The following is a 25570-nucleotide window of genomic DNA, read 5'->3' as shown; positions in this document are numbered from 1 at the left end:
CTGGAAAAAGAGGACTCTGAAACCTAAGTGGAATCAAGGGACAACTTTTTTCATGTCTACCTCATGCTGCATCTCTTTTTTCCCTGAGTCGCAGTTCCTTCATCATCTCTTTGTCTCTCATTTCAGACTGCATTTCCAGCTTTCTAAATTCAAGCTGCATTTTAATTTTCTCCATCTATAGAACCAGCTCAGATGACATGTTAGACATAGGTAAGGGTGTGGTCAGTGGATTGGAAGGTTGATCAAGAATCACATTAACATCCACATAACCATCTGCCTCACTTTTTGGAAGTCGGGGGCCAAGGGTTAAACTTTGACCATCATTATTTTTCCGGATTAGTTGTGGGAGTAGGGGTTACAGGCCTACTCCCAATTTGGTAATCCAACCAGTTTTGGATAAACTCCTTTAGTACCAAGACATGTATCCTTACACATTTCTTTCAGTTTCTCAACAGTAAGAGTTTTAAGAACTTCTGCCTTGTAGTTTTCCATAGTAGACATGGTTTAGTACTTTACAGTATAGTAGCCTTGAGGATGGATTCTCTGAAATACAATACAAACAGGAGTCAATATAATCCAACCTACACAAATCCCACCAGCTGTAACACCAGTGTTCAGGGATCTTTCCTAAAGTCCCACTTGGAGGTAAGACTTTAGTAAGCTATCCCAGTGGTCTGTAGATCCCCAACTTTTAGTATCACTCTGTAGTAGCTCAGGACCTTGGTAGAGTGGCAGAGCAGTCAGGCTTATTTTAGGAGGAAGATGCGGGCTGTAGGTAAGTATACTGAGCGCAGTTAGTAATGCACATCAAAGAAACACTTACACATATATTTATATTAAAATATAGAATTATTATATGTACACAAGTGTCACTTTTAAATACTTTAACCAGTAAACCAGTAAACCAACACACACAAGTATACTTTACAATACCTTTAAAAGGCCACTTCTTAGCTGGTAGTTGCTGAACGTGCACAATTGTTACAGGAGTTTGACAGGTCTATCATACTATTGGTAATAACGCGCACCCACAAAGTAATATGGTAATTTAGTCAGCATACACATATAACATAGTGATTTTTGGGAAGGAAAACTGTTAGTTAGTGTTATCCTAGCAGAGCTTCAAGCTCTTGAGGCAGTTTCCCTGCACAGCAAGTTTTTTCAAGTCCAAAACGCAATCCTAGCTAAAGGTAGTTTGGAGAGGCTTAAAGTCTTGAAAAGCAGCAGAAGTCAAATGTTCCTGTGGATACTTTCTAGTCTCTAGTAAGGAAGAGACAAGAAGGCTTAACCAACGTGGGAGACCCTCTTAAAGGACTCGCTAAAGGGTCACAAGCAGTGGCTTGAGTCAGAGGTAAGAGGCGGTTGCCCTGAACACCTCCAAGTCCACTCCAACACTCTCTTCCCACTTTCTGGAATAAGGTAAGCAATACCTTTTTCCCCACAGTACCTAGGTTTGAAGAAAACGTTTGTGGTGGATGCTCCGCGATATTGCAGCTCTGGACGACCAGACCTCAGGATTTCTTGGTCTGATGACGAAAGGCAGGACCATGGACGGGATCTTTCAGCAGCAGTCTCGAGGGAGGACTTCTGGCACGGCTTTCTTCAACTTCTTTGGTCACTCTGCAGTTTTGGCGCCTTTTCTGCAGCGCCAACAAAGGACGCGATGTGCCCGGTCAATCTTCTTCGATTCCTGCAGTCCCACATTCTGATGAGGGGATCCGGACGAGTGATTGGGTTTCTAGAGTGTCCTTGAAGGTTCAGCAAAGACTTCAATGGATTCGGCGTTTTCACGTCGATGCACTCGATGCACTCGAAATGGGCAGCAGGTCTCCTGGTATTGGGGTTCTGCAGCTCTGGGAAGTCACAGGAGCTTGGGAGATGGCTCAAATCAAAGTAATTCTTGGGACTGGTAGTTTCCACCAGTCGAAGAGAAGGATTCATTCTCTTCTGAGTCTCTGTCGCACAGAAAATCGGGTCAGGACAGCAGTGGTCACTTCACAGTGTTGCAAAGGGTCTGCAGGTGTCTCTGGTTGTCTTCTCCTTCGGTTATTTCAGCTTCCAGTGGTCAACTTACTTTTCACTCCAGGAGCCTCACCTTTTATACAGTCACCAGCACTCACTCCTCTGCAATCTTCCTTAGCAGTTTACAGAAAGGGGCGTTTGACTGCCCAATCAGGACAGCCAGACCCCCAGTGGGAGCTGGTTCAATTCGGCACTCTGGCAGACAAAGGACAATGGGGGGGGGGTGGAAAACTCCTCCCCCACTTCTTGCCTGCCCAGAACCTCTGAAGCCTAGGTCGGGACACCCAAGGGTTCCCGCCAAAGGCAAAACACACACACAGGCCTCCCCCTCCCAGAATGGTAGAAGAAGGGCTAACAAAGAACAACCAGGCTAGTAATGGCGAAAAAGGAAGGGAGGCCTTGGGTGCCCCTATTGTGTACTACTGAGGCTATGGACATAGCCAGCGGTAGAAAAATCACACAATAGTTGGTAGAAAACCTCCACTGCCACAAGCAATAACTAGGAGTTTGTGTATGTGACTTAAAAGTCACAGGAGCAGAGAGGAACAAGTTACTTTCTTACCTGGTAACGTTCTTTCGATGGGATGGTCCGACGACGTATTCCATATCTTTGACAGGTAATGTCCACAGCTGTGCTGCTTTGGAAAATCTTCGGCATCTGCGTCCTGCGTCGATGACGTCGATGCGCCGTCCCCGAGAACCTCCTCCGACGGCCGACGTCACCCGATGTGATAAGTCGGATGCACGACGCCTGTAGCCTCAGTTGTAGTTTTTTCACCCAGAACGTGTGACACCAGTTTTCTGCCAGTCAGACACACAAGGCCTTGCAGAACGCAAGCTGCAATCGCGAAAGAAATTCTGCAGCGGGGAAAGTAGGGAGGGAGCGATATGGAATACGTCGTCGGACCATCCCATCGAAAGAACGTTACCAGGTAAGAAAGTAACTTGTTCTTCAAGGGGATTGGATCCTCCGACGTATTCCATATCTATGACAGACTCCCAAAGCAGTACCAAGCAAGAAGGTGGGAAAAGAATTTAGAACACAAACTTAGCATGCCCAATCAAATTGCGGAATAAAGGACTGCCTTGCTAAAGGCCAGATCCTGCCCTCGGATGGAATCGAGGGAGTAGTGACGTACAAAAGTATGTACTGAAGCCCAGGTGGCTGCATCACAGATGTAACGAATAGGAACACCCCTCTGCAGGGCAGTAGACGCAGCCACTCCCCTGGTAGAATGGGCCCGCAAGCCAGCCGGAGGGTCCTTACCCGCCAAGCGGTAACACTCGGAGATAGCTAAAATAATCCAACGAGACAAAGTCTGTTTCGTCACAGCTTGTCCCAAACGCTTTCCAGCGTAACCAATGAAAAGTTGATCGTCCACTCTGACCGGGGACATGCGCAAAATATAAAAGCTCAACGCTCTCCTAGGATCAAGCCTATGGAGCTTCTCCTCTTCCTTACCAGGATGTGGAGGAGGATAGAACGCTGGAAGAACAGCCTTCTGGCTCAAATGAAATTCCGAAACCACCTTTGGAAGAAAGGAAGGACGAACTCTAAGGATAACCCTGTCCTTATGAAACACAGTGAAGGGTGGCTTAACTGAAAGTGCCTGTAACTCACTCACTCTGCGAGCGGAACTAACCGCAACCAAAAACACAGTTTTCAGAGTTAACAGTCTCAAAGGGCAAGAATGCAAAGGCTCAAAATGGAGCACCCATAAGAAACTTAAGAACAAGGTTCAAATCCCAATCGGGCACCAGAAAAGGTGACGGAGGAAACACATTAGTGAGCCCTTTCAAAAACTGAGAAATTAAAGGAATCTTAAAATATGAACATTCTTCAGACGAGCGCTTAAAGATGGACAGCGCCGCCAGGTAACCTTTAATGGTCCCCACTTGCAAGCCCCTGTGGGCCAAGGAAAGAAAAAAAGACAGAACCATGGGAATGTCACACTCAAAAGGAGCCACATTCTTAACTCTGCACTGTTAGGGAGAATTCTCTCTTTAGGCTGAATTTCCTAACCTAGTGAGTCCCCCAGCAGCTTTGCTGGATTTCTGGAGTTTGTTTTTTCCTCCTGCCAAGAGTGAGACTCTTTTTCCTCCCACTCTTGGACATGATTTATGGTATTCCTTTGACTGGTAATGTGTTTTATGGGCTATGGGGTCCTTTACTCCATAGGGTCTCATGTGTTTTTCCTATGTGTGTTACACAGCACCCTCCGTGCAGTAACACAGGGGTGTCATAGTGACACCCCACCATAGACTCCATACCCTGGGACTGACTACTGTCTCCCAGGGCATGTAAAGTCACCATTGGCTTTACTAGTCCCAAATTATTAACAGAAACCAGTACAAACCATCATATTGTGGACGTACTGGTCGGGGCAATTCGATTGCCCCGGGGTCTGTTAGTCGAGGGGGCACGTCTCCGTCCCCCCTGATCGAGTTTTGGCTGGTGGCAGTGGAAACTACTTTATATTCGACCGCAAATATTTTCCTATGGGATTTTCCCATTGTTCGAGGCTACCAACTTTAATTATTTAATTCTCATAGCCTCGAACATACCGCCGGTTTATTTAATTAATATTAATTCTCCGGTTGGTATTTTGTGCCAAGACTCGATTCTAAAATGGCGTTTGTGTTCTCTTCTGTGACTCCAACCCAAGTCGAGCCCTTTGGTCCACTTTTTGGCGAGCTTCTCCACAGAAGCCTCCAAAAGTGGTGCCACTCTGTCTGGGTACCACAGGGGGTGTGGGAGGGGGTTTAGGAACCCTGGACTGAGTTACCTTGGTAACTCAAGTCGCACTCTTGTGTGATTGGCCCAAGTGGTGAGCTGGCCGGCTCACCACTTAGCATGTTTGAGTGACAGCTAGGCTGAGTGAATGGGGGTTTCCTGCATAAAAGCAGGGCTTTGGGGACTGGAACTTCAGAAGTCGCCACAGGACCTGAGAATCCGACGAGGGAGAAGCTGAGCTGACCTACCATGACGACACCACCGGTGGAGCCCTGCAGAACCGACTCAGCACTTCCCGACGACAGAGAAGATCTCCCGGCTGGAGAGGCTTCTTCCCCTGACTGGTGGGCACAACCAGTTTACCTTTCTTTCTTCGCACCCCAGCCCGGTTTGTGGTCGAACTGCCCGTGCCAAGCACCCCGGCAGCCGGATAGCCACTCACCACTGAACCGCGAATCACCGGAATGCTCCTTGTACCTGAGAAACTCTGCGGCTGGTTTCTTCCTTGGCAGTGCAACGGACTCCTGTCTTTCTCCACGACGAGATCCTCTCTTCCCCCGGACGAAGCACCGACTTACATCCACTGCCAGGAACAACTGCCCCCGCTGGAGCGTTCTCACCATTTTAAGGTACCGTGTCCGCCAGGCCTCCCTTTCTAAAAATTGCTACAAGGTAATAATAACCCCTTAACCTTCTGGACTGGGCTGGCCGCCTTGACCCTCTAACTGATCCCTTTCTTTGGTCCAACTCCTTTTTGAACCTTTACAAGACTTGTGCACTGCAACCGTGTGACCTTGGACACATTTCGTTTGGATCCTCTGAAAGTGTATCCGGCCTCTTGAACTCTAACTTCACGGTTTTACTTTGCCTTCCTCTCTTGTTATGTTCTGATAAAAGTGTTGGGATCTGTTTCAACTTGTTCTCTGCTCTTCTCTCCGTTTATAAAACGAACTATTAGAGTGCCATCTACGTTAAGCGCTCACCGCTGTCTGAAAATAAGTGGGGCTTTACTTAAGACTTGTCTAATATTCTTTTAAGGGAGTGTATATCTTTTAGTGACCGTGTTTTTGAATTGCTTACTATTAGTGCCTGTGTGTCTTTCTAGATGTGGTTTTAAATAAATAATTATATCTCTTTTACACCAAGCCCTGGTCAGTGTTTACTTGTTCTACTGTGTTCTCTTGACCTATTGTGAATACTCTGTATACTGCCTAACTCTTCTTGAGGGAAGTCTGACTGCTCAGCCACAGCTACCAAGTGAATCTGTGTGGTACAGACTGCTACCAAGTGGGTTTACTGCCAAACACCTGTAGTCCTAAATCTTTTGCAGTGGTCCCAGAGGGAACTGCACAGGTTTCTACCTAACATGCACCAGTCGCAGAACTTTCTCCAATGGCAACGGTACAGAGACTTTGTTGCCAGCCGCCTGGCCGAGAGCAACACCTCCATCACGTCTTCAGGGAGGTCCCAATCCTTATACCTCAAACTTTCAGAAGCCAAGCGTGAAGGTTGAGGATCTGACCTCTGGATGGAGAACCTGACCCCCCCCCCTCCCATGAGCAGATCGTCTCGGTAGGGAAGACGACGCGGAGGGCAGATGGACAAGTCGAGAAGGTCCGGGTACCACATCCTCCGGGCCCACGCCGGAGCAATGAGGATCATCCGTGAACCGAACCTCCGTAACCTCCGCAGTACTAGTGGGATGACGGTGACTGGAAAAAACGCGTACAGCAGTGGGAATGACCACTCCACCACGGACGCGTCTCCTAAGGCTCCTTTTGGAGGAAATTCCCGCGAGCAGAACCTTTCGCACTTCCGGTTGACACTGGAGGCGAAGAGATTCACTTGAGGGGTCCCCCAAAGGGCGAAGATCTCCAGGAGAATCTCCTGAGCCAGCTCCCACTCATGAGAGATCGCGCTCTGCCTGCTCAGAGCGTCCGCCGCCTCGTTGTCGTCTCCAGCCAGATGAACCGCCGAGATCGAAACTTCCTGCTGGATGGCCCAGAACTCGAGCTGCATCGCCTCCCTGCACAAAGGAAGTGACCCTGCCCCCCCTTTTTGTTGAGATAGTGCATGGCCACCGTATTGTCCGTTAGAAGCAGGAAACTCTTTCCTCGCACAGTCGGCAGAAAAGCCTTCAGGGCAAGCCTGACGACCCTCAGCTCCAACAGATTGATATGGAGTCTGGACTCCGACGGAGACCAACGACCGCTGAATGTCAACTCATTGGCATGAGCTCCCCATCCCGTGAGGGATGCGTCCATCACGATAGTCACCTCCGGCCAGGGCAGCCAAAATGGGGCCCCCTTCATCAGATTGCCTTCGACGGCCCACCACAGAAGGTCCTGGGCGACCGAGGGCGGCACCTGAACAGGGTCCGACAGCCTGCCGGAGGACTAAGACCATTGGAGCTTGAGTGCCCACTGCAAAGATCTCATCCGCAGACGAGCCTCTGGCACCAGAAGAATGCTGGATGCCATGAGGCCGAGCAGTCTCAAGAACTCGGACGCTGGGAGATTCTGGGCAAGTTGAAACTTGTGCACCATCTGCTGAATGTGAAGAGCCCTCACCTGGGGAGGAAAACACTGCCCCAGGGATGTGTCGAGCACTGCTCCGATGTACTGGAGCCGCTGTGTTGGTGTCAAATGGGACTTCTTTAAATTGAGGGAGAAGCCCAGCTTGTGAAGGGAGTGGCAGGTGACGGACAGATGATCCAGGACTTGCTCGGGAGAGCTCTCCCTGATCAACCAATCGTCCAGGTAGGGGTAGACGTGAATCCCCCCTTTCCTGAGATGCGCTGCCACCACCACCATGAGCTTGGTGAAAACCCTCGGGCAGAGGTCAATCCGAATGGCAGGACCCGAATCTGAAAGTGCGAGTCGCCAACCGCGAACCTCAGGTACTTCTTGTGCTTGAGATGGATCGGCACATGGAAGTAAGCGTCCTTGAGGTCGAGAGACACTAACCAATCCTGAAGTTGAAGGGCCTGGAGGACTTGAGAGTAACCATCTTGAACTTGTCCTTCCTGAGGAGTTTGTTCAAACCGCGCAAGTCCATGATGGGTCTCAATCCCCCGTCTTTCTTTGAAATCAAAAAATAAGGGGAATACCATCTCTTGTTCCTCTCCGCTACAGGCACCAGTTCTATGGCGCCTTTCTCCAGCAGGGCTTGAATTTCCTGCGCAAGGAGCGGATCCGGACTCTTCAAAGAGAGGTTCCTAGGTGGATTGTCGTGAGGCCTATGCCGAAAGGGAAGACAGTAGCCATGGGTTATGATCTCCAGAACCCACACATCTGAAATAATGGCATGCCACTCTACAAGATGCTGCGCCAACCTTCCCCCAACTGGCGACCCATGGGACCTGGCCTAATGACTGAGTGGTAGCGGCTGCGGCATTGCCTGAGGGCAAAGAGGCAACTGCCCGAGCGGCCTTGGCACCTCGAGTACCCCGTTTTCCACCTCTGGCACTCTTACGGTGGCCTCTTTGACTGCTAGCTCCTCTCGCTTTCCTGAAGGATGAGTAATAGCGAAAGAAACCTCCCCTCCATCGTTGTCCCCTAGGACGAAAAGGCGGAGGTTGTCGAACTGCAGTGCCCAACAACTTTGCTGCAGCTTTGGAGGTCTGCAACCTCTCAAGGCTCTCATCAGCTTTGCTGCCAAAAATATGTTCACCGGGAATGTTGAGGAGCCGGGACTGCACATCAGGAGCGAAGCCAGATTTCCGCAACCACGCAAACCTGTGTATTACTGTGCTCGCCGCCATGGACCGGCTGACACAATCTGCCATGTCCAAACCCGACTGAACGGCCTCACACATGGCATCCTTGCCATCCTGAACCATAGCAAGGAAACCATCCCGTTCGTCCCCTTCGGGAATATGTTCAGCCGCTAATGCAACACAGTTCCACAGAGTGTGTGTGAAACGAGACAAGGCACATATGGAGTTGGCCGCCTGAAGCGCCATACCCCCTGAAGAAAACACTTTCTTAGCCCAGCCGTCAAAACGTTTGTCGTCCCTATCTTGAGGGATGGTAAGATACGACGCCTGCTTTGCCGGGCCTGTAGCCGCCTGCACCACCAAACTCTCCTGACTGGGGTGCCTGGACAAGTAGCAGGGGTCGCTACTGGCTGGACGGTATTTTTCGTGACAAAGACTTTCCCACTGCCGGGAGACTCTCCGGAGCAGTCCAAGCCGCTGCCACCCTTCTCTGCAGAGCCATATGAAACGGCAGTACCGGGTCAGTGGGGGAACCAAGTTCAAGGATGTCCGTGAGATCATCCTGAACGAACTCCCCTGGGGGAGCCGACCATCCCAAGTACTCGGTGACCAGAGACATAAGGCGCTGGTATGAAGAATCGGCATGAGTGGCAGGCTCCGGCCTACAAAACTCCACCTCCGGAGAGGTTTCCAGTCCACTGGCATCATGCAGTGACTGCCTTAGGTCATCAAACTGGCTATGGCCGAGAGAAGCTCATCTGGTACCGTAACCAAGCCTTCATCACCCTCTGAAATGTACTCCAGGTGGTGAGAGGAAGACACCTGGGGACCAAAGCTATGCCTGACCTTAGCCAGAGCCTTTCTAGGGGCTAACCCCGTGCCGCGGGGCCCCTCTGACACCACCACCTTGAAAAGCGTCGAGGGCGCCTAACGAGTCGGCGCCGGCGTCGACAGAAACGGCGTCGACGTTCAGCGAATCGGCGTCGACGTCAGCTGCAGCGCCGCCAACATCAACAGCGTCGACACAGGCCTCGAAGCCGGAGCTCCGAGCGTGTCTCTCGACGACCTAGTGGCCGACAGCGTCGACGACCCCCTCGGAGGCGGAGCCTCGAGAGAAATCGTCGACGACCTCGGCGCCACAGGTGTTGACGTCTTCTTCGAAGACGGCACAGGATCACGTGGTCTCGAGCGCGTCGAGGACCGGGACCTAGAATGGGCATGGCTAGAACGGCTACCCTTGTCCGAGCGGAACCTTTCCCGTGAGCCGTGCCGATCACCCGAGCCCGAAGGCGTATGAGCAGTGTCTCTCGATCGGTGTCGACCGACCCCACTCGGAGGCGCGGACGGACCGGTGCCCTGTGATTCAAGAATCGCTAACATCTGCTTCCCGAAGGAAGCCCATTCCTCCGGTGTCGCTTGCATGGTGGGATAAGCGACCCGCCGACGGGCGGAGTCCTCGGAAGAGGACGGGGAAGGCGACCGATGCCGGCGCTTCCTGGAATGCCTCGAAGAGGCGGAGGAGTGGCGAGACCGACTCCTGGAAGGAGACCCACTGGACTTCCAACGATGACGCGGAGAGTCGCCTCTCGAGTCATCCGTCGAAAGCCCCGTAGACCTCGACTTCCGGGGCTTAGACACCCGACCTACCGACAGCTTCTCCTTGCATTACCTGCAAGGCCTTGGCCGTGAGCGACTGGCAGTCGACACAGTCGTCCGTATCGTGGGCCTCCCCGAGGCACCAGAGGCAGGCGTCGTGCGAGTCCGTGACCGACATCTTGGACCCACAGTCCCTGCATTTCTTGAAGCCCGGACGCGGGGTTGAAGACGAAGTAGACATCGCCACGAACAGGCCTTCACAAAAACCAAACAGGTTCAACGAACCGAGAAGAATACAGCAAACTCCAAAGAGTCGAGGCGTACCGAGATTCACGAAGCGAACACGTTCGCGGAAAAAACGGAACTGAGGCTACGGGCGTCGTGCGTCCTACTTATCACATTGGGTGACGTCGGCGGTTGGAGGAGGTCCTCGGGGACGGCGCATCGACGTCATCGACGCAAGACGCAGACGCCGAAGATTTTCCGAAGCAGCACAGCTGTGGACATTACCTGTCATAGATATGGAATACGTCGGAGGACCCCATCCCCTCGAAAAGGGTGATACTAGGTATAACAGTCGGCTCCATGATAAATTCAAAACCAGACTACTGTAATTCATTATATGATATGATATGATATGATATGACATTTGTAACGCGCCTATACACAAGTGTTTCAAGGCGCGACGAGGCAGGGAGGGGGGAACAAGGGGAAGACAGACAACGATCCTACTAGGCCAGGTGTCATTCAGACCGCGCAAGTGCAGGGGTAGGGGGAAGGGAAAAGTGCAAGGGGAAGGGGAGGGGGGAAGGGCAGTACAAGTAAGTAGAATAAGTAAATAAATAGGGCCAGCTGGTGGCAAGTGCAAGGTAAGTGCAGACAAGTGCTGGGAAAGGGGGGGCTGTAGGGATATAGAGACAGTCCCTCAGTGCAGGGGTTGCCAGGGAGGCAGTGCAAGAGGAGAGTGGCTGGGACCAGGACCGAGGTCGGTGAGAGTGGCCCAGTTGCAGATTCGGTGCAGATTCAGTCGAGACTTTAGCAGGGGAGAGGGAGAGAGAAAGCAGAAGCAAAGAGGAAGGTTTTGAGGTGCTTCCGGAACCGGAGATGGTTCTCCTCAAGTTTCAGGGAGGCAGGAAGGCTGTTCCAGAGGGAGGCACCTGCCACGGCGAGAGATCGACCCCCGACTCGTTGCTTCGAGAAGCGGCTGACCCTGAGGGAGTTGGAGATGGATGAGCGAAGGGCTCGGGAAGGAAGATATTTAGGAAGAGCGAGTTGAAGGTATTTAGGCCCCAGGCCCCAGAAGGCCTTGTGGACAATGCAGAGGGTTTTGAACTTAATCCTCGCAGCCACTGGGAGCCAGTGTAGAGATTTCAGTCCTGGAGAGATACGGTCCCTGGGCTTGAGGCCAAGGACAAGTCTCGCAGTTCTGTTCTGGATGAGTTGCAGGGGGCGGAGAGTGGAGGCAGGCAGATTAAGATAGAGGCTGTTACAGTAGTCCAGCTTTGAGAGAACCAGGGCTCGGGAGACAGTGAGCTTCTGGGGGAAGGAGAGGAAGGAAAGAATACCTCTGAGGAGGTGCAGCTGGTAGTGTGACTTCTTAGAGACGTCAGATATATGAGGAGAGAAGGAGAGTGTGGAGTCGAAGATGACCCCGAGGTGTTTTGCCTTGCAGGTAGGAGCAGGAGGAGGGCCAAGCGAGGATGGCCACAGAGCTACAGGGAAGGAGGGAGTGGGTGTGCCGATGAGTAGAATCTCAGTCTTACTAGCATTAAGGCAGAGGTCATTGGCGGCACACCATTCCTTGATGGCAGACAGACAGTCAGAGATGAGGGAAGGAAAGGAGGAGGCCGAGGGTAGCCAGAAAATGAGCTGGGTATCGTCCGCATAGCACTGAAAGTAGGGGCAGAGAGCGGCGATGCGGTGGGCAAGGAGTGCCAGATACTGGTTGAACAGCCAGGGAGAGAGATTAGATCCCTGGGGAACACCACAGGTGGAGAGAAAGAAGTCAGAGAGGAAAGACCCAAGTTGGACCTGGGAGGGTCGATTGGAAAGGAAAGAGGGCAGCCACGCCAGAGCCTGACCAGTGATACCCAGGTCATCACGGAGACGGTTGAGCAGGATGGCATGGTTGACAGTGTCAAAGGCAGAAGAGAGATCGAGCAGAATGAGAACACACGGAGTGTTGGAGTCGAGGTTCAAGAGCAGGTCCTCTCTGAAGCCAGATTGATGGTCATGGAGACTACCAACAGTTTCAGCATGGAGGTTAAGCTGGGAGATGGCCAGTTTCTCCAGGAGCTTGCCTAGGAAGGGAGTGATGGAGATTGGGCGATAGTTAGCCGGGCAGGAGGGGTCGGAGGAGGGTTTCTTAAGAAGAGGGTGCACAAGGGAGTGCTTGAGGGGGGATGGGAAGACTCCAGAGGCGAAGGAGTGGTTTCAAAAGTCAGCCAGGGCAGGAGCCAGGGAGTCGATGTGGTCCTTGATAGTTTTGGAGGAACAGGGGTGAACCTGTCTCATAGATCGGACTTGTCTGGAAACCTCGTCAGCAGAAAAAAGTGGAAAGGCAGAGAAGGAGGGAGGAGGGGTGGCTACAGAAGGGCCAGAGGAAGAGTCAGGAAGAGAGGGAGGGAGGTGATAGGAGGAGAGTGAGGACAGGATGTCCTGAGTTTTTGAGATGAAGTGAGAGGCCAGTGCAGTGCAGAGGGCCTGGGAGGGGACAGGAGAGGAAGAGACTGCAGCAGGGTTGGCAAGCTCCTTGCAGATTTTAAAGAGTTCAGCCGAGTTGTTGGATGCCGCAGAGATGCGGGCTTGGATAAGGGCTCTCTTTTTGGTGAGAACGGAGAGACGGTATTGCCTTTGGAGCAGTCGGCAGGCCAGTTCATCAGAGGATGAACATGAAGCACGCCATTTCCTCTCAGCCACCCTGCACTTGCGTTTTAGGGTGACGAGATCCGAGTCATACCAGGAGTTACATTTGGCTTTGGGCTTCAGGCAGATTCTCATGACAGGGGCAAGGATATCAAGAGTATCAGATATAGCAGAGTGGAGCATGGAGAGGGCTGTGTCAGGGTGGGAGTCAGCCGAAGGGGGAGGGGGGCGAGAAGGTGGCAGCGAAAGCCTCAACTGACACGCGCTTCATGGGTCGGATGACCGAGAAGGTGGGTGGCAATGATGAGGGTGGCTTTGCCTGTGGGGTAGGGAGGGTGAGGTGGGAGGTTAGGAGAAAGTAATCACTCCAGGAGAGAGGAGTGGAGAGAGGGACAGAGAGGGGAAGGTCAGAAGAGATCAGAGCATCAAGAGTGTGCCCTGCAGAATGAGTAGGCTCAGACGGGAGAATAGAGAGTGAGAGAGAGTCGCAGAGGTCACAGAAGAGTCCAGTGGGGGGACAGGAGGCATCAAGGTGGATGTTGAAATCACCAAGAAAGAGGAGTTGAGTGGTTGAGGACAGGAGTGAGGAGGAGAGGTCAGCCCACTCAGAGAGGAAGGAGGAAATTTGACCAGGTGGCCGATAGATAGTAGCCACAGTAAGGGAATGGCTAGGAGAGAGAGAGAGTCGGCAGACAAGACATTCAAAAGAGGAGTAGGTCTGCGTAGGAGTGACAGTGGCAGGAATCCACTCAGGGAAGATAAGGGCAACACCCCCACCTGCACGGTTGGGCCTGGGCACGGAGAAGATCTTGTAACCGTCAGGTAGGAGTGTGTCAAAGCTGGTGACAGAGCTGGCTGTGAACCATGTCTCAGTGAGACCGAGGATGTCAAGGTCCAGTTCCTCAAGAAGGCGACAGATATCAGAGGAATGCTTGATGGCAGAGCGAGAGTTAAGAGTGGCAATGTGGAGAAGGTTGCCAGCCTTGAAGGACTTCCGGGGGGGGGGGGGGGGGGGTACAGATCAGAGGTACGCCCTGCGTTGGTGTAGAAGAAGGAGGTTAAGAAGGAGCACGAGAGGGGGCAGGGAGGGAGGGTAGAGGCAAGGTAGCCGAGGACAGAGAAGGGGGGACAGCGGGAGAGGAAAGGAAGTTGATGAGGCGAGGGAAGCGTCTATCAAAGAGGTGAAGGTTGGCCTGAGGACCTTGGACCAAGACGGTCCCATTAGCATAGACATTAATGATGGCCTTAGAGGAGCGGAAGGGGGCCAGGAGGACATCCCAACGGGTGCCACCATTAATGGGAGAAGAGGAGAAAGGAGAGAGCACAGAGACCATATGAAGGGTCCATAGGTCAGGCGAAGGCACAAAAAAGAGGATGTCAGTAAGAGTTTCCTTGGAGCAGGCACTGGTATAGGTGTCAGCGATAGGGAGGCCTGGGTTAGAGACCAGGATGTCCTTTTTAAACTTTTTCCTACCAGATTTAGTGAGGAGAGCAGGATAGTCGATGGAGAAGCAGTTAGAGAAGATAGGCGAGATAGAGAGCACCATGGAGTAGGAGGGGGCGGGGGGGAAGACAGACGATGCGAGAGCATGCCTATATTTAGGCATTCTGGATTATCAACTTTGCTGACTGCAAAAGTACAGAATGTTGATGTTCGTCTAAATTTACAAACTTCCCGTTGGGAATCTAACTCCCCTCTTCGGCAATTGCTACACTGGCTGCTGTTAAAACGCAGAATTCATTTTAAGATTCTTTTTCCGTAACGTTTAAATGCTTACATGGATTAGCTCCTTTGCATCTTCAAAACAAAATCCAGGATTATAGCCCTGCAAGTGTTCTAAAGATAAGATTCGCTTGGTTACCGGCATCAAAGTTCATCCACAGAGGAGACTACGTTTTCTGTAGCAGCCCCAAGACTATGGAACTCCATTAAACAGAATATTCTGAAGTTGGACAACGTTGTGCTCTTGTATGCAGCTGTCAACTCCTGGCTTTTTTGTTAATTTCGGATTACATATTTGTAGTAAAAACTCCCTCAATCTGAACCGCATGAAGACACTGTTCTTGCATTACACAATCTCCACTTTGCATCCCATCCTGGCTTCCTGCTCATTCTACTAGCTCTGCTACTTCTACCATTGTGATTTCTGATACTCAGACACAGTTATCCTATTCCCTCGTCTTTACCTTGGAGCCGGTCTGAAACGCATGTCCAACGTTATGAAAATGATTCACATTCGCTGTTGCACTCTCTAGGTTTCGCTTAACATAAATCCAACCTTTACATTTCCATAACGTTGTGCAGTCTTCGAAGATCTTCAAGCTGGGTGGTGGTAACGCTCTATTGAAGGTTCACTCCATCTTAACCCCTTTTCATTTATTGTGTGTCTTCCACACAGTTGTATGTTTAGTTTTGGTTAAATTGCCCATATCCCAACTAAATGTTCCCAATCTTCACTGTTACCCTATTTGTTATACAATACAGTTTGTTGCCACACATAGGGTGCTTGAGTTTGGCTCAGTTCAGAAACGTTATCAACACAGTGAACGTATTTGACCGGTCAGGAATATTTCAGTGCTCACAGGTCGGAAGGGGTTGTGGAGTTTCTTACAAGGAAAGACTATTTATGTACACAGGCTTTCTTTGTTGCTGCCCCACTACTTTGGAACTCAACCTGCCTGATGTTCGGAGCTGCTACGCTTTATGAAGCCTTTCAAATTCTTCTGCTCTCCCGTGGGTTTCTTCTGGCATCCACACTTTCCTAGCCAGAAATGCTGTGGGTTGCGATGCGTGATATGCATTCATTCTCTTGTGCGATGAGTGATATGCGTTCTTTCTCCATCTCTTCAGTTTTAATTTTCTGTATTGTACTTAAATTCTTGCTTCACTTCAAATGCGTTGCCATTGTAAACTGTTGGTCATTTATTTATATTGAAAGTAAACATTTGCTTTTTAGAATACTGAAATACTGCCCTATACAAATGTACTAAATGTAAAAAAGGATTAAGTAAGAAACAAATATCAGGGTAAAATGATTCCTTAATTCCTGGAATATATTAAAGGAAATAAACTGCTTCAGTTAAATTGAGGAATACAGGTCATTAATATAAAATATGAATATTATAAAACAGTCTAACAACCAGGAACAGGAATTCTGAACAGCAGATTGGCTTAATTCGATCACTAGAAATCATAGTTCATGATAACCATGTGTGGGCAATGCAGTGAAAAATGTACAAATCCAACTGTTTAAATTCAGCAAATTTAGAAATATACATGTTTGAAATGATTTACGCAAGCATAATTCAAATGTATGTGTCATTGCCCTATAATTTCACTGGGAATGGGGTGCAATGATGTAACACGCAAAGTTTGGGGTAAACATTAAACCAATAGGTGCAGCTCTGATAAGCAGAAGAGGGACTCCAGATGGTTTAAAATGTAATGTCATGAAGCGGTCCTAACTATTTCCCAAACAGTCCCATGTTTGCAGTGAACCAAAACAGCAGGCAAAAGGGGTCATACATGGGCTCTCTATACACTGTTCAGGAAATCCCCCTGCTCGAATATACATGATAGGGCCTCATTACAAGTAACGTGGTCTTGTCAGAATGGCAGTAAAGTGGCACTATTTCTATAAATGGTGCTAAAACAGCAGTAAAATGGCAGTAATTACATTAAATCATGGTATTACCGCCATTTTGATGCTGTAATGACGAACCGCCATACCATGGGTTTAAAGGTAAATACAACGGGACAGAGTGCTGGTAACGGTAACCATTTTGTTGATACATCTGCAGACTGTCTGCCGATTTATCACCAAACTCGTAATGAGGACAATAGTTAATTCCTCCCACCATAAAACAATTGTCAGAACATCTCATTGAGACTGTGTACCACCACAGACCCTGGTTGTTTTAGTGTGTCCTGTCGAAACTGTCTGCTCACTTTGAAAATCAGGCTGAGGCCCAACGTTACAATGACGCAAAGAAAGGACAATGTCTAAGAATAAATACCTCAACTGTTGCTGTTGCCTGACAGTTCATATTCTGATCTCACCTGTCTGTCGATCGTGTGGCGCGAATGGTACTTAATCCTGTCAACGTCTCAGAGAAGTGCGTGTAGATTGGGGACAGGGTGATGCTGTAGAGCCGCTTCAGCTCCCGCGAGGTGTGGCGGTAGTACCGCTGGATGTAGAAGTAGAGAACCGCCAGCGGAACCATGACCAGGATTATCCATGGCAGACCATAGCTGATCATCACCACCATGCCCAGTAGGCCGAAGACATTGGCCAGAAAGATGTTTAGTATGAAGGGAAGGCTGTCGTCGATGCAGTACAGGTCGGATGAGAAACGGTTAATAATGCGGCCCATCGGAGTGGTGTCAAAGAAAGTCACAGTTGCCTGCGAAACAGAACAAAGCAAAGGCTTTATAGGAATCCTGGCTTTCCATTTGCAGATTTTTAATAGCCTCATCACACTACCCCTTTGTTTCCAAGCTGCAAATGGCACACACCGGAGGATTGGCTTTATCCATGGGGGTGAGTAGTCCAGGTAAGAGCACAAGAGTGTAGCCTGAGGTAAAACTGGCAAAGGATTAACCCCACACTTCACATTAGCAATGGAACACAGGTTTAGTTACAAAACAGACTACAGGCTGCAGGGAAGGAACTCCCCCCCCCCCACCCCCCCACCCCCGGAGATTGCAGCTTGGTGTCCGGAGGTCACCATCGCCTCCATTTTGGGGGATGACAAGGAAGGTGGATACATCTGTATGGCTACACCCACCAATGTCTCCCCACCTTCAATCCAGTTCCCCCTTCCTTTTGAACCAGGGAGAGGTTACTGTGCAAAAGGGCGGTGATATTGTGGGTTAAAATATAGAAGAGCAATGGGGACTTTAAGCAGTAAAATAGGAGTAGACATAAAAAAAACAGGAAGAATCATAAATGGTACAGAACAAGCATATTCACAGAGCTAAAGAAAGTCCTGTGTCTTTCTGCCAGGCCCCTCTTGCATGATTTATGCATCCCAACAACACAGACCTTCTCCTTTCCAGCATAGCTGTACATGTTCGCTGCAGAGAAGACAGTGGTAGGTTGGGACCCAGCTCTTAATCCATCACCCCTCCCAACACTCTGCCAAACGGTAAGTGCCGATGCCAACCAGGTCTTCCTTTCATGCACCTGGACACTCCACTGCCTTACCATCAGCACTCGCCTCAGCAGCTTGCCGTGAATGACTGTAGCAGCACGGATGGTTCCAAAGGCAAAGAGGAACGCACGCAGAACCGTGAAGATCGTGTTAGCCACTGCAATGCCACCATACACAGTGAGATAGAAGTCCACGTCCAGAGAGCTGTTCTGGTCACTTGAATGAGCCATTGTGACAGGGGATCTGGCGAAATCACAAGCAATGATGAGTTAGAGAACCCCAGACCATGGAAATAAACAAGGCCACATGGATCACCACATTAAGAGCATGTAATGCCTGAATAAAGACCATGCTAGTACTGTACTTTAGTAGCTTAAATGGGAAATGTGACAGAGCTGATCTAGCCTATGGAGATGGTTCCAAAATAACAAATGGTTTCATCTGCAGTAAATTAGATTCAGGCATAATTATTGAGACAGCAGGTATGTAGAAGGTAGGAGGATACTGGAGAGATCAGAAGTGATCAAGAGATGTCCCATGCTGCGAAGTAGTAAGAATGCATGGACCACCCCTCAGAAGATTTCTTCATATAAACACAATGGGTCACAGTGCAACTTTGCAAGGATCGGGCATGTTAACTCATGCTAGAATTCATGCACGCGTTTGCAACTTGAACTCAATACATTTGAATGACCAGTGTCTGGCTGGGCGGACTGCTGTCACATAAGCAGTTTAGGTGGAGATTCATACTTGGTTTAACTGGTGTATTTCTAACCCTTGCACTTCTGCAATTAGGCCCAGTTACCCTAGGTGCAGGATCAGCGCATTCCTCGAGTAACACGTAAATGCTCCATTAGCACAGGGATTTTTCAGCTTTTCTCTGCCTCGACTCAAAGAAAGCACAAATCAACTCAGCTTCTACAGACCTCTATGATAACACACCTGCTGTCCCTAAACCTGGGCCTCATTAGACTGCGAGCAGTTACCACCTCCTCCATAATCACCCCTTTAAAACAAGAGCAGCAGTGATTCAGTGTCCTTTACCACTACGCCAACCTGATTCCACCACACATTCTTCAAAATGAATTATCTGGTGTTAAGATGGATTTCTGAACTCTGACCTGGTGGGCAGAGGTTCAGGAGGCCAGCCTAGTTTCTTGGAACAGGGTATCCTTCTGGGCAAGCCAGACCAATCAAGGTAGCATTGGCGGCGGTCAAGACTACGTCTCAGGAGGGATGAGGGTGACAGAAAGACCTCAATGAGCACACAGAGTAAAGGACACTTACAAATCACTCCCAGTCTGGTGTATGACAATGCATTACTTACCGTAAAAGCATTTCTGATGGTTGTATCTGCTTAAATTCCCATGCTGTGCATAGTCCGACATCCAGTGGTCACTGCGGAGTATTGCATTTTGTTTTTCGTAGTCGAAAAGGGGACGTCGACAAGGCGTGTCTGTGACACTATCCCTATAGTGACGTGCAGTGTACCCACAATCCCTCACGCATCAAGGTCCCTCTGTTTGTATTTTTTCTGCCCTGAGGGAGCCTTCTATACGTGAGTGAGTACAGAAAAGATAGAGAGATGTAGAAAGATGTCTATGTTCCTTCAATCCGAGCGGGGAGGAAGGGTGGGCGCATGTGAATCTAAGCAGATACAACCATCAGAAATGCTTTTACGGTAAGTAATGCATTGTCTTCTGATGTTTGTTAATCTGCTTAGAATCACATGCTGTGCATAGACTAGCGAGCAGTACCCAGAGTTGGAGGTGGGTTGTGAGAAGGAACAGTAGAGAAAAGAGGTCTTAATACTGCTTGTCCCACCTGGGAATCAGATCTAGAGTGAGCATCTAGACAGTAGTGTTTTGCAAAAGGTGTGTACAGAACTCCAGGTTGCCGCTTTGCAAATGGACTCAAGGGGAACGTTTGCAATGAATGCTATGGATGCCCCAGTGCCTCGAGTAGAGTGTGCTCTTGGCTTGAAGGGTAGTTCTCTCTTAGCAAGAGTGTAACAGAGAGTGATGCATTGAACAATCCATCTAGAAATAGTGGACTTTGAGACTGCATCTCCTTCTCTTCCAGCTGCCACCGAGACAAAGTACTGATTAGTCTTTCTCAGTGGCCTAGTTCTTTCCATATAAAACATGACAGCTCTGCGCACATCAAGTGTATGCAGGCTTTTTTCTCCCAAATTGGAAGGGTTTTGAAAGAATGTTGGTAGTTCTATTGACTGGTTGACATGGAATTTCGATATGAATTTCGGTGCAAACCGTGGGTGTGTGCGTAGAACCACCTTATCTTTGTGAACTGTTACGAAGGGGTCTAGAATAGAAAGAGCCTGTAGTTCACTTACTCTCCTAATGGAGGTGATAGCTATTAGGAAAGCAGTCTTAAGGGTGAGGTCCTTAAGAGTTGCCTTGTGCATGGGTTCAAAGGGTGAGCCCATGAGCCTGGTAAGTACCACATTAAGGTCCCAGCCGGGAGCTGGGTTTGCTATAAGAGGGTGTATTCTCTTTACCCCCTCCATGAAGGCTTTGATAACTGGGACTTTCCACCATGACATCTTAAGCTGAGAGGTGGTGTATGCAGAAAGTGCCGCTAGATGGACTTTAATAGAATTGAACACTAGACCTGAGTCCAGTAAATGGGTCAGGTACAGGAAAATTTGTGTGGGAGAGCAGTGGACTGGGTTGATGCTCTTACCTGTAAACCAGATGACAAATCTCTTCCACTTGCTAGAGTAGCAGTGGCGAGTGTTGGGTTTTCTAGCTTCTTTGAGAATGTCCATGCATCTCTGAGGGAGTTGTAAATGGCCAAATTCTATGACCTCAGGAGCCAGGCTGCCAAGTTCATGTTCTGTGGGCATGGGTGTAGTGTCTTGCCCTTGTCCTGTGACAGCAAGTTGTACGGGCAGGGCAGTTTCACTGGTGGGGACAGGGGCATCTCCATCAGGTGAGCAAACCATGGTTGGCGGGCCCACATCAGGGCTATCAGCATCATGGTGACTGGTTCCTGGTGCATCTTGTGCACTATCTTGTTCAGCAGAGGAGTCGGTGGAAAAGCGTAAACAAATTTCCCTGACCATGGTATCCAGAGACCGTTCCCCTTGGAGCGGTTCTGTGGGTATCTGGAGGCGTAATCTAGGCATTGTGAGTTCTCCAGAGTTGCGAACAGGTCTATTTCTGGGAAGCCCCATTGTGTGAAGACGTTGAAGACGATGTCTTCGTGTAACCGCCATTCGTACTCTGAGGGCAGAGGGAAGTCTCTGCTGAGTTCGTCTGCTAGCAGATTGAGTTCCCCTGGTACATGCTGTGACAATAGGAACATATTGTGTCTGAGAGCCCACTTCCAGATGTTCTGGGACAGCTTGGACAGTCCTGGAGAGTGAGTGCCTCCTTGCTTGTTGAGGTAGTACATGGCTGTGGTGCTGTCCGTGAGGACCATCACTGTCTTCCCTTGTAGGTGTGTCTGGAAGGCTTTTAGTGCCTTGAACACCGCAAGTAGCTCTAATAAGTTTATGTGTTTGGACGCTATGCTCGGAGTCCAGACTACGTGAGCAGTCTGATGGGATAGGTGACCCCCCCATCCTGTGAGGGATGCGTCTGTGGTTAGAGTGGCTTCCACTGCGGGGGTGGCGAATGGTTTCCCTACTACCAGGTTTTCCTTCGACCACCACCGTAGCGAGAGAACCAAGGCCTGCGAGACCACCACTAGATCCTCCCATTGTCCGCTGGCCTGACACCACTGGCTGTTGAGCCACTCTTGCATTGGGCGCATGCGCAGGTGCGCGTGAGGTACCAAATAAATACATGACGCCATCATTCCTAGCAAGCGCATTGCTTTACGTACCGTCACCTCTCGACCGGCCACATATTGAGGGATCTGAAACAGCATATTTTGGACCCTCTCGTTGGAGGGGAAGACAAGGCCGTCCTTTGTTCGAATTAGAGCCCCTAGGAATTGTTTGATTTGGCTGGGGTCTAAGCTGGACTTCTTCTCGTTGATGGAGAAGCCCAGTTGGAATAAAAGGTCTACTGTCTTCTGGGTGTTGGAGAAGCATGTCTCGTAGGACTCCCCTGTTATGAGCCAATCGTCGAGGTAAGGGTATACCGGTATGGACAATGGGCGCAGGTGGGCCGCTGCCACTGCCGGTACCTTGGTGAATACCCTCGGTGCAGACGCTATGCCGAAGGGTAGCACTCTGAACTGGTAGTGTTTGCCCTCTATCATGAACCTGAGGTATTTTCTGTGCGCTGGCAACATCAAAATATGAAAGTATGCATCTTTCATGTCTAGTGTTGTCATGTAGTCCCCCTGAGATAGCAGGGGAATTACCTCCTGTAATGTTACCATACGAAATTTTTGTGGTTTTACAAATTTGTTCGCTGGGCGCAGATCTAGTACAGGGTGCATGGTTAGGTCCTTTTTGGGTACAAGGAAGTACACTGAATAAATACCTTCCATTACCTGAGATAGGGGCACGACCTCTATTGCTCCTTTCTGTAGCAGCTGTTCTACTTCTTGCAGGAGGATGACGAGGTGTTCTGGTGACAGGCGTCGTCCCCTTGGAGGTCTGTAGGTGGGGGACCGATTGAACTCTATACAGTACCCGTGGGCTACGGTTGACAATACCCACCGGTCTGATGTTATTCCCTCCCATGCTGAAAGGAACGATGTTATCCGGCCCCCAACCGGAGACGCATGGGAGGGGACCCGAACCTTCGGGTCATTTGGTGTTACTTGCCGGGGTGCCTCTGGGGCTGGAGCCTCGGCCTCTGCCCTTTCCACGGCGTTGTCCTCTTTGGTTATACTGGTTACTGGTACCCTGATTAGAGCGCCAGTTTCCCGCAGTGTAATGCTGTTGCTGCTGCTGCTGTTGGCGTTGGCCACGAAAAAAGCGCTTGTTCCCAAATCCCCACCTATTTGGAGGCTTTGAGATTTGGTCTAAGGTCTTTATGGTGTCGAATTCTTTCTTTGCATTTTCCAGTGCATCGTCCACTGCCCTTCCAAAGAGATTTGACTCTTCTATTGGCTTATTAATGAGTGACGCCTGCCTTTCTGCATTGAAACCGGAATTGCGAAGCCAGACGTGACGCTTCAACAGAATTCCCTGCACCAAAGAACGGCCAGCAGTTTCTGCCGCATCAAGAGTGTTCTTAATGATGCTCTGGTTGACCAGAGCTCCTTCTGTAACTGTAGCCAATAAGCGTGTTCTTAGAGGTTCAGGGGCTTCTTCGATGTCCTGCTTCAGCTTTCCCCATTGAGCATCGGCATAGCTTGCCAACAATGTATTATTATTGGCAATCCTAATTGAAAACGCTGCCGAGGCGGAAATTCTTTTGCCCAAGGCGTAAAGTTTTTTCCCCTTCTTTGTCTGGGGGTGCCTCGCTGGTTGACAGTGGAACCCCAGCCCTCTTCCTTGTGTTAGTAACCACTAAGGAGTCCGGGACTGAGTGACCCCTGATATATAATGGGTCTGACTGCGAGGGTGAGAACAAATTCTCGATTCTTGGATTGACCCCTCTTACCAGCGCAGGGGTAGACAGCGATGGCGTGAGTCGTCTCTTAACCGAGGCGAGGATAGGAATAGTTTGACTAGTTGGAAGTTTTTCCTTAATAATCCTTTCGACAAAACCAGTATCTGGGGTGACCTCCCCAGTTTCAACTTCAAAATGCGCTGCTGCCTTCCTCAGTAGCGCATTGAAGGTGGACTAATCGTCTACTGGAGATGGGTTCCTTACCGGTGTGGTCCGAGGAGAAGAAATGTCTATAATGCCGGGGTCTGTGAGCCACCTTCACCTGGGTCCCCCTCGTAGCCCTCCTCACCTATGTTAGTGTCATCATGAAAACCTTGTTGGTCTTCATTATTCACAAACTCATCCTCTTCCTGGAAGTGAGAGTCCTCTTCACTGAGGTGGTAACAGTTCATGTCTTCCTGTAGGGGGTTAAAGAGCTTCGGGTATTTAGCCCATGGCCCCTCCTGGAGTACCTCCCTTGGCCTCTTGGGTGTCCTATTTTCTGGGATGGCCATGAACCTGTCTAGCTTGTCCATACATGACTGGAACCTCTCTACAGTCCAGTAAGGTAGGCCAGAGTGGTCTGGGAGTGAAAAGGGAGGTTCTTTTCCTTGCAGCTGCTTAGTTCTGTCCCATAGCGTCGAAGATAGCGTCCCTTCGTCTTCTGAGAAACCTTCTCGCTGGCTAGGGTCTTCTGTCGACGGTGGGAGCTGTCCAGCCTACCCTCCGGCGTCCTCTGCGTTTCTTTGGCCTTGTGAGCGGTTATCGACGTGTTACCTGCCGTCCGTCTCTGGCCGTCTTTCAAAGCTATACGCGCGAGGCTTTCGGAGAGCAGCTTCTCCGTCGAGGGATCGCTCGCCGTCGCTGTAGGCAGTGCAGAGTCTTTACTGGCGACGTACGCACTCTTGCGAGGCGCATCGCCTGAGGATTTGGGGTTAGCGCCCTTATTTACAGAAAGCCCAGTCGCCGGTCGCGGAAGCGGTGGCGGGGAGGGCTTGCGACCCTTACGGTCGGCGGAAGGCGCTGGTGGACCCGACGCCTCTGTTGACGCTATGGCTGCCTTCGTCTTCGACGAATGCGTGCCGTGGGGTATGTGATTATGTGTTTTCCTGTGTTCGTCCTCCTTGTCGCCGGGGTGTTCATCCCCATAAGCAGGGCGTGAGCCGGGCTTGTCGGGGCCAGGGACGGACGCAGAGGAGTGGGAACGCTCCTTCGAGAGGTCTACAACCTCTGATGCGGAGGCCGTGTAATCACTTTCCTCGTCACATTCGGCGACGGCGGCAGTCGGCGAGGAGTCAGACCTAGACATCGCATAGGCTGCCCACCTTTTGACCCTGCGGTCTTTTAAGGTTTTGGGTTTAAGTAACTTACAGGCCGCACAGCCGTCCTCTTTGTGATTGAGGGGCAAGCAACGATTACCCCGTTTGTGCTTGTCCTTCCAGGTAAACTTGCCCTTGCAGCGCGGGCAAAACCTAAAGGGCGTCCTCACCATAGCTGAGGGTATGAAATGTGATTACGACCTCGAAAGAGAGGGAGGGGAAAGAGAAAGGCATTCTTAGAGTGAAGCAAAGAAATGACCACACAACCCCACTCACCCTACTGTATTAGGCCGGTGAGGCCAGGCCACGTGTTCGGCAGCGCCGAAGGATCTCCTCCGCTCATCCCTCCGTCGAAGATCTTGCTCGGCGGAGAACAGCTTCTGCGTTGAGGGAGGGATCTATGTGTATGGTTATAAATAATAGTAAACGACCAAGGGTCGAGGAAATTATTTCGCAATGTCTCTCGAAGAGCTCCGCATAAAGGTGACCAATAACTGGGCGGAAAAAACCAATCTGAGGGACCTCGACGCGTGAGGGATTGTGGGTACACTGCACGTCACTATAGGGATAGTGTTACCGACACTCCTTGTCGACGTCCCCTTTTCGACTACGAAAAACAAAATGCAATACTCCGCAGTGACCACTG

General features: G+C 50.2%; 1 protein-coding gene across 1 annotated transcript in view; it reads right to left on the bottom strand.

The window, feature by feature from the left end:
* ABCC10 (ATP binding cassette subfamily C member 10) overlaps positions 1–25570 on the bottom strand; it is a 609641-nt gene that overhangs the window by 302237 nt on the left and 281834 nt on the right. The window contains 2 exon segments of the mRNA XM_069608805.1: positions 16996–17339; positions 18143–18332. Coding sequence (XP_069464906.1) covers positions 16996–17339; positions 18143–18332 — 534 coding nt within the window.

This window comes from Ambystoma mexicanum, chromosome 4q (genome assembly GCF_040938575.1).
Source record: "Ambystoma mexicanum isolate Mex_15411 chromosome 4q, UKY_AmexF1_1, whole genome shotgun sequence".
Classification (NCBI taxonomy): Eukaryota; Metazoa; Chordata; class Amphibia; order Caudata; family Ambystomatidae; genus Ambystoma; species Ambystoma mexicanum.
This window is presented reverse-complemented; position numbering and strand designations above follow the sequence as displayed.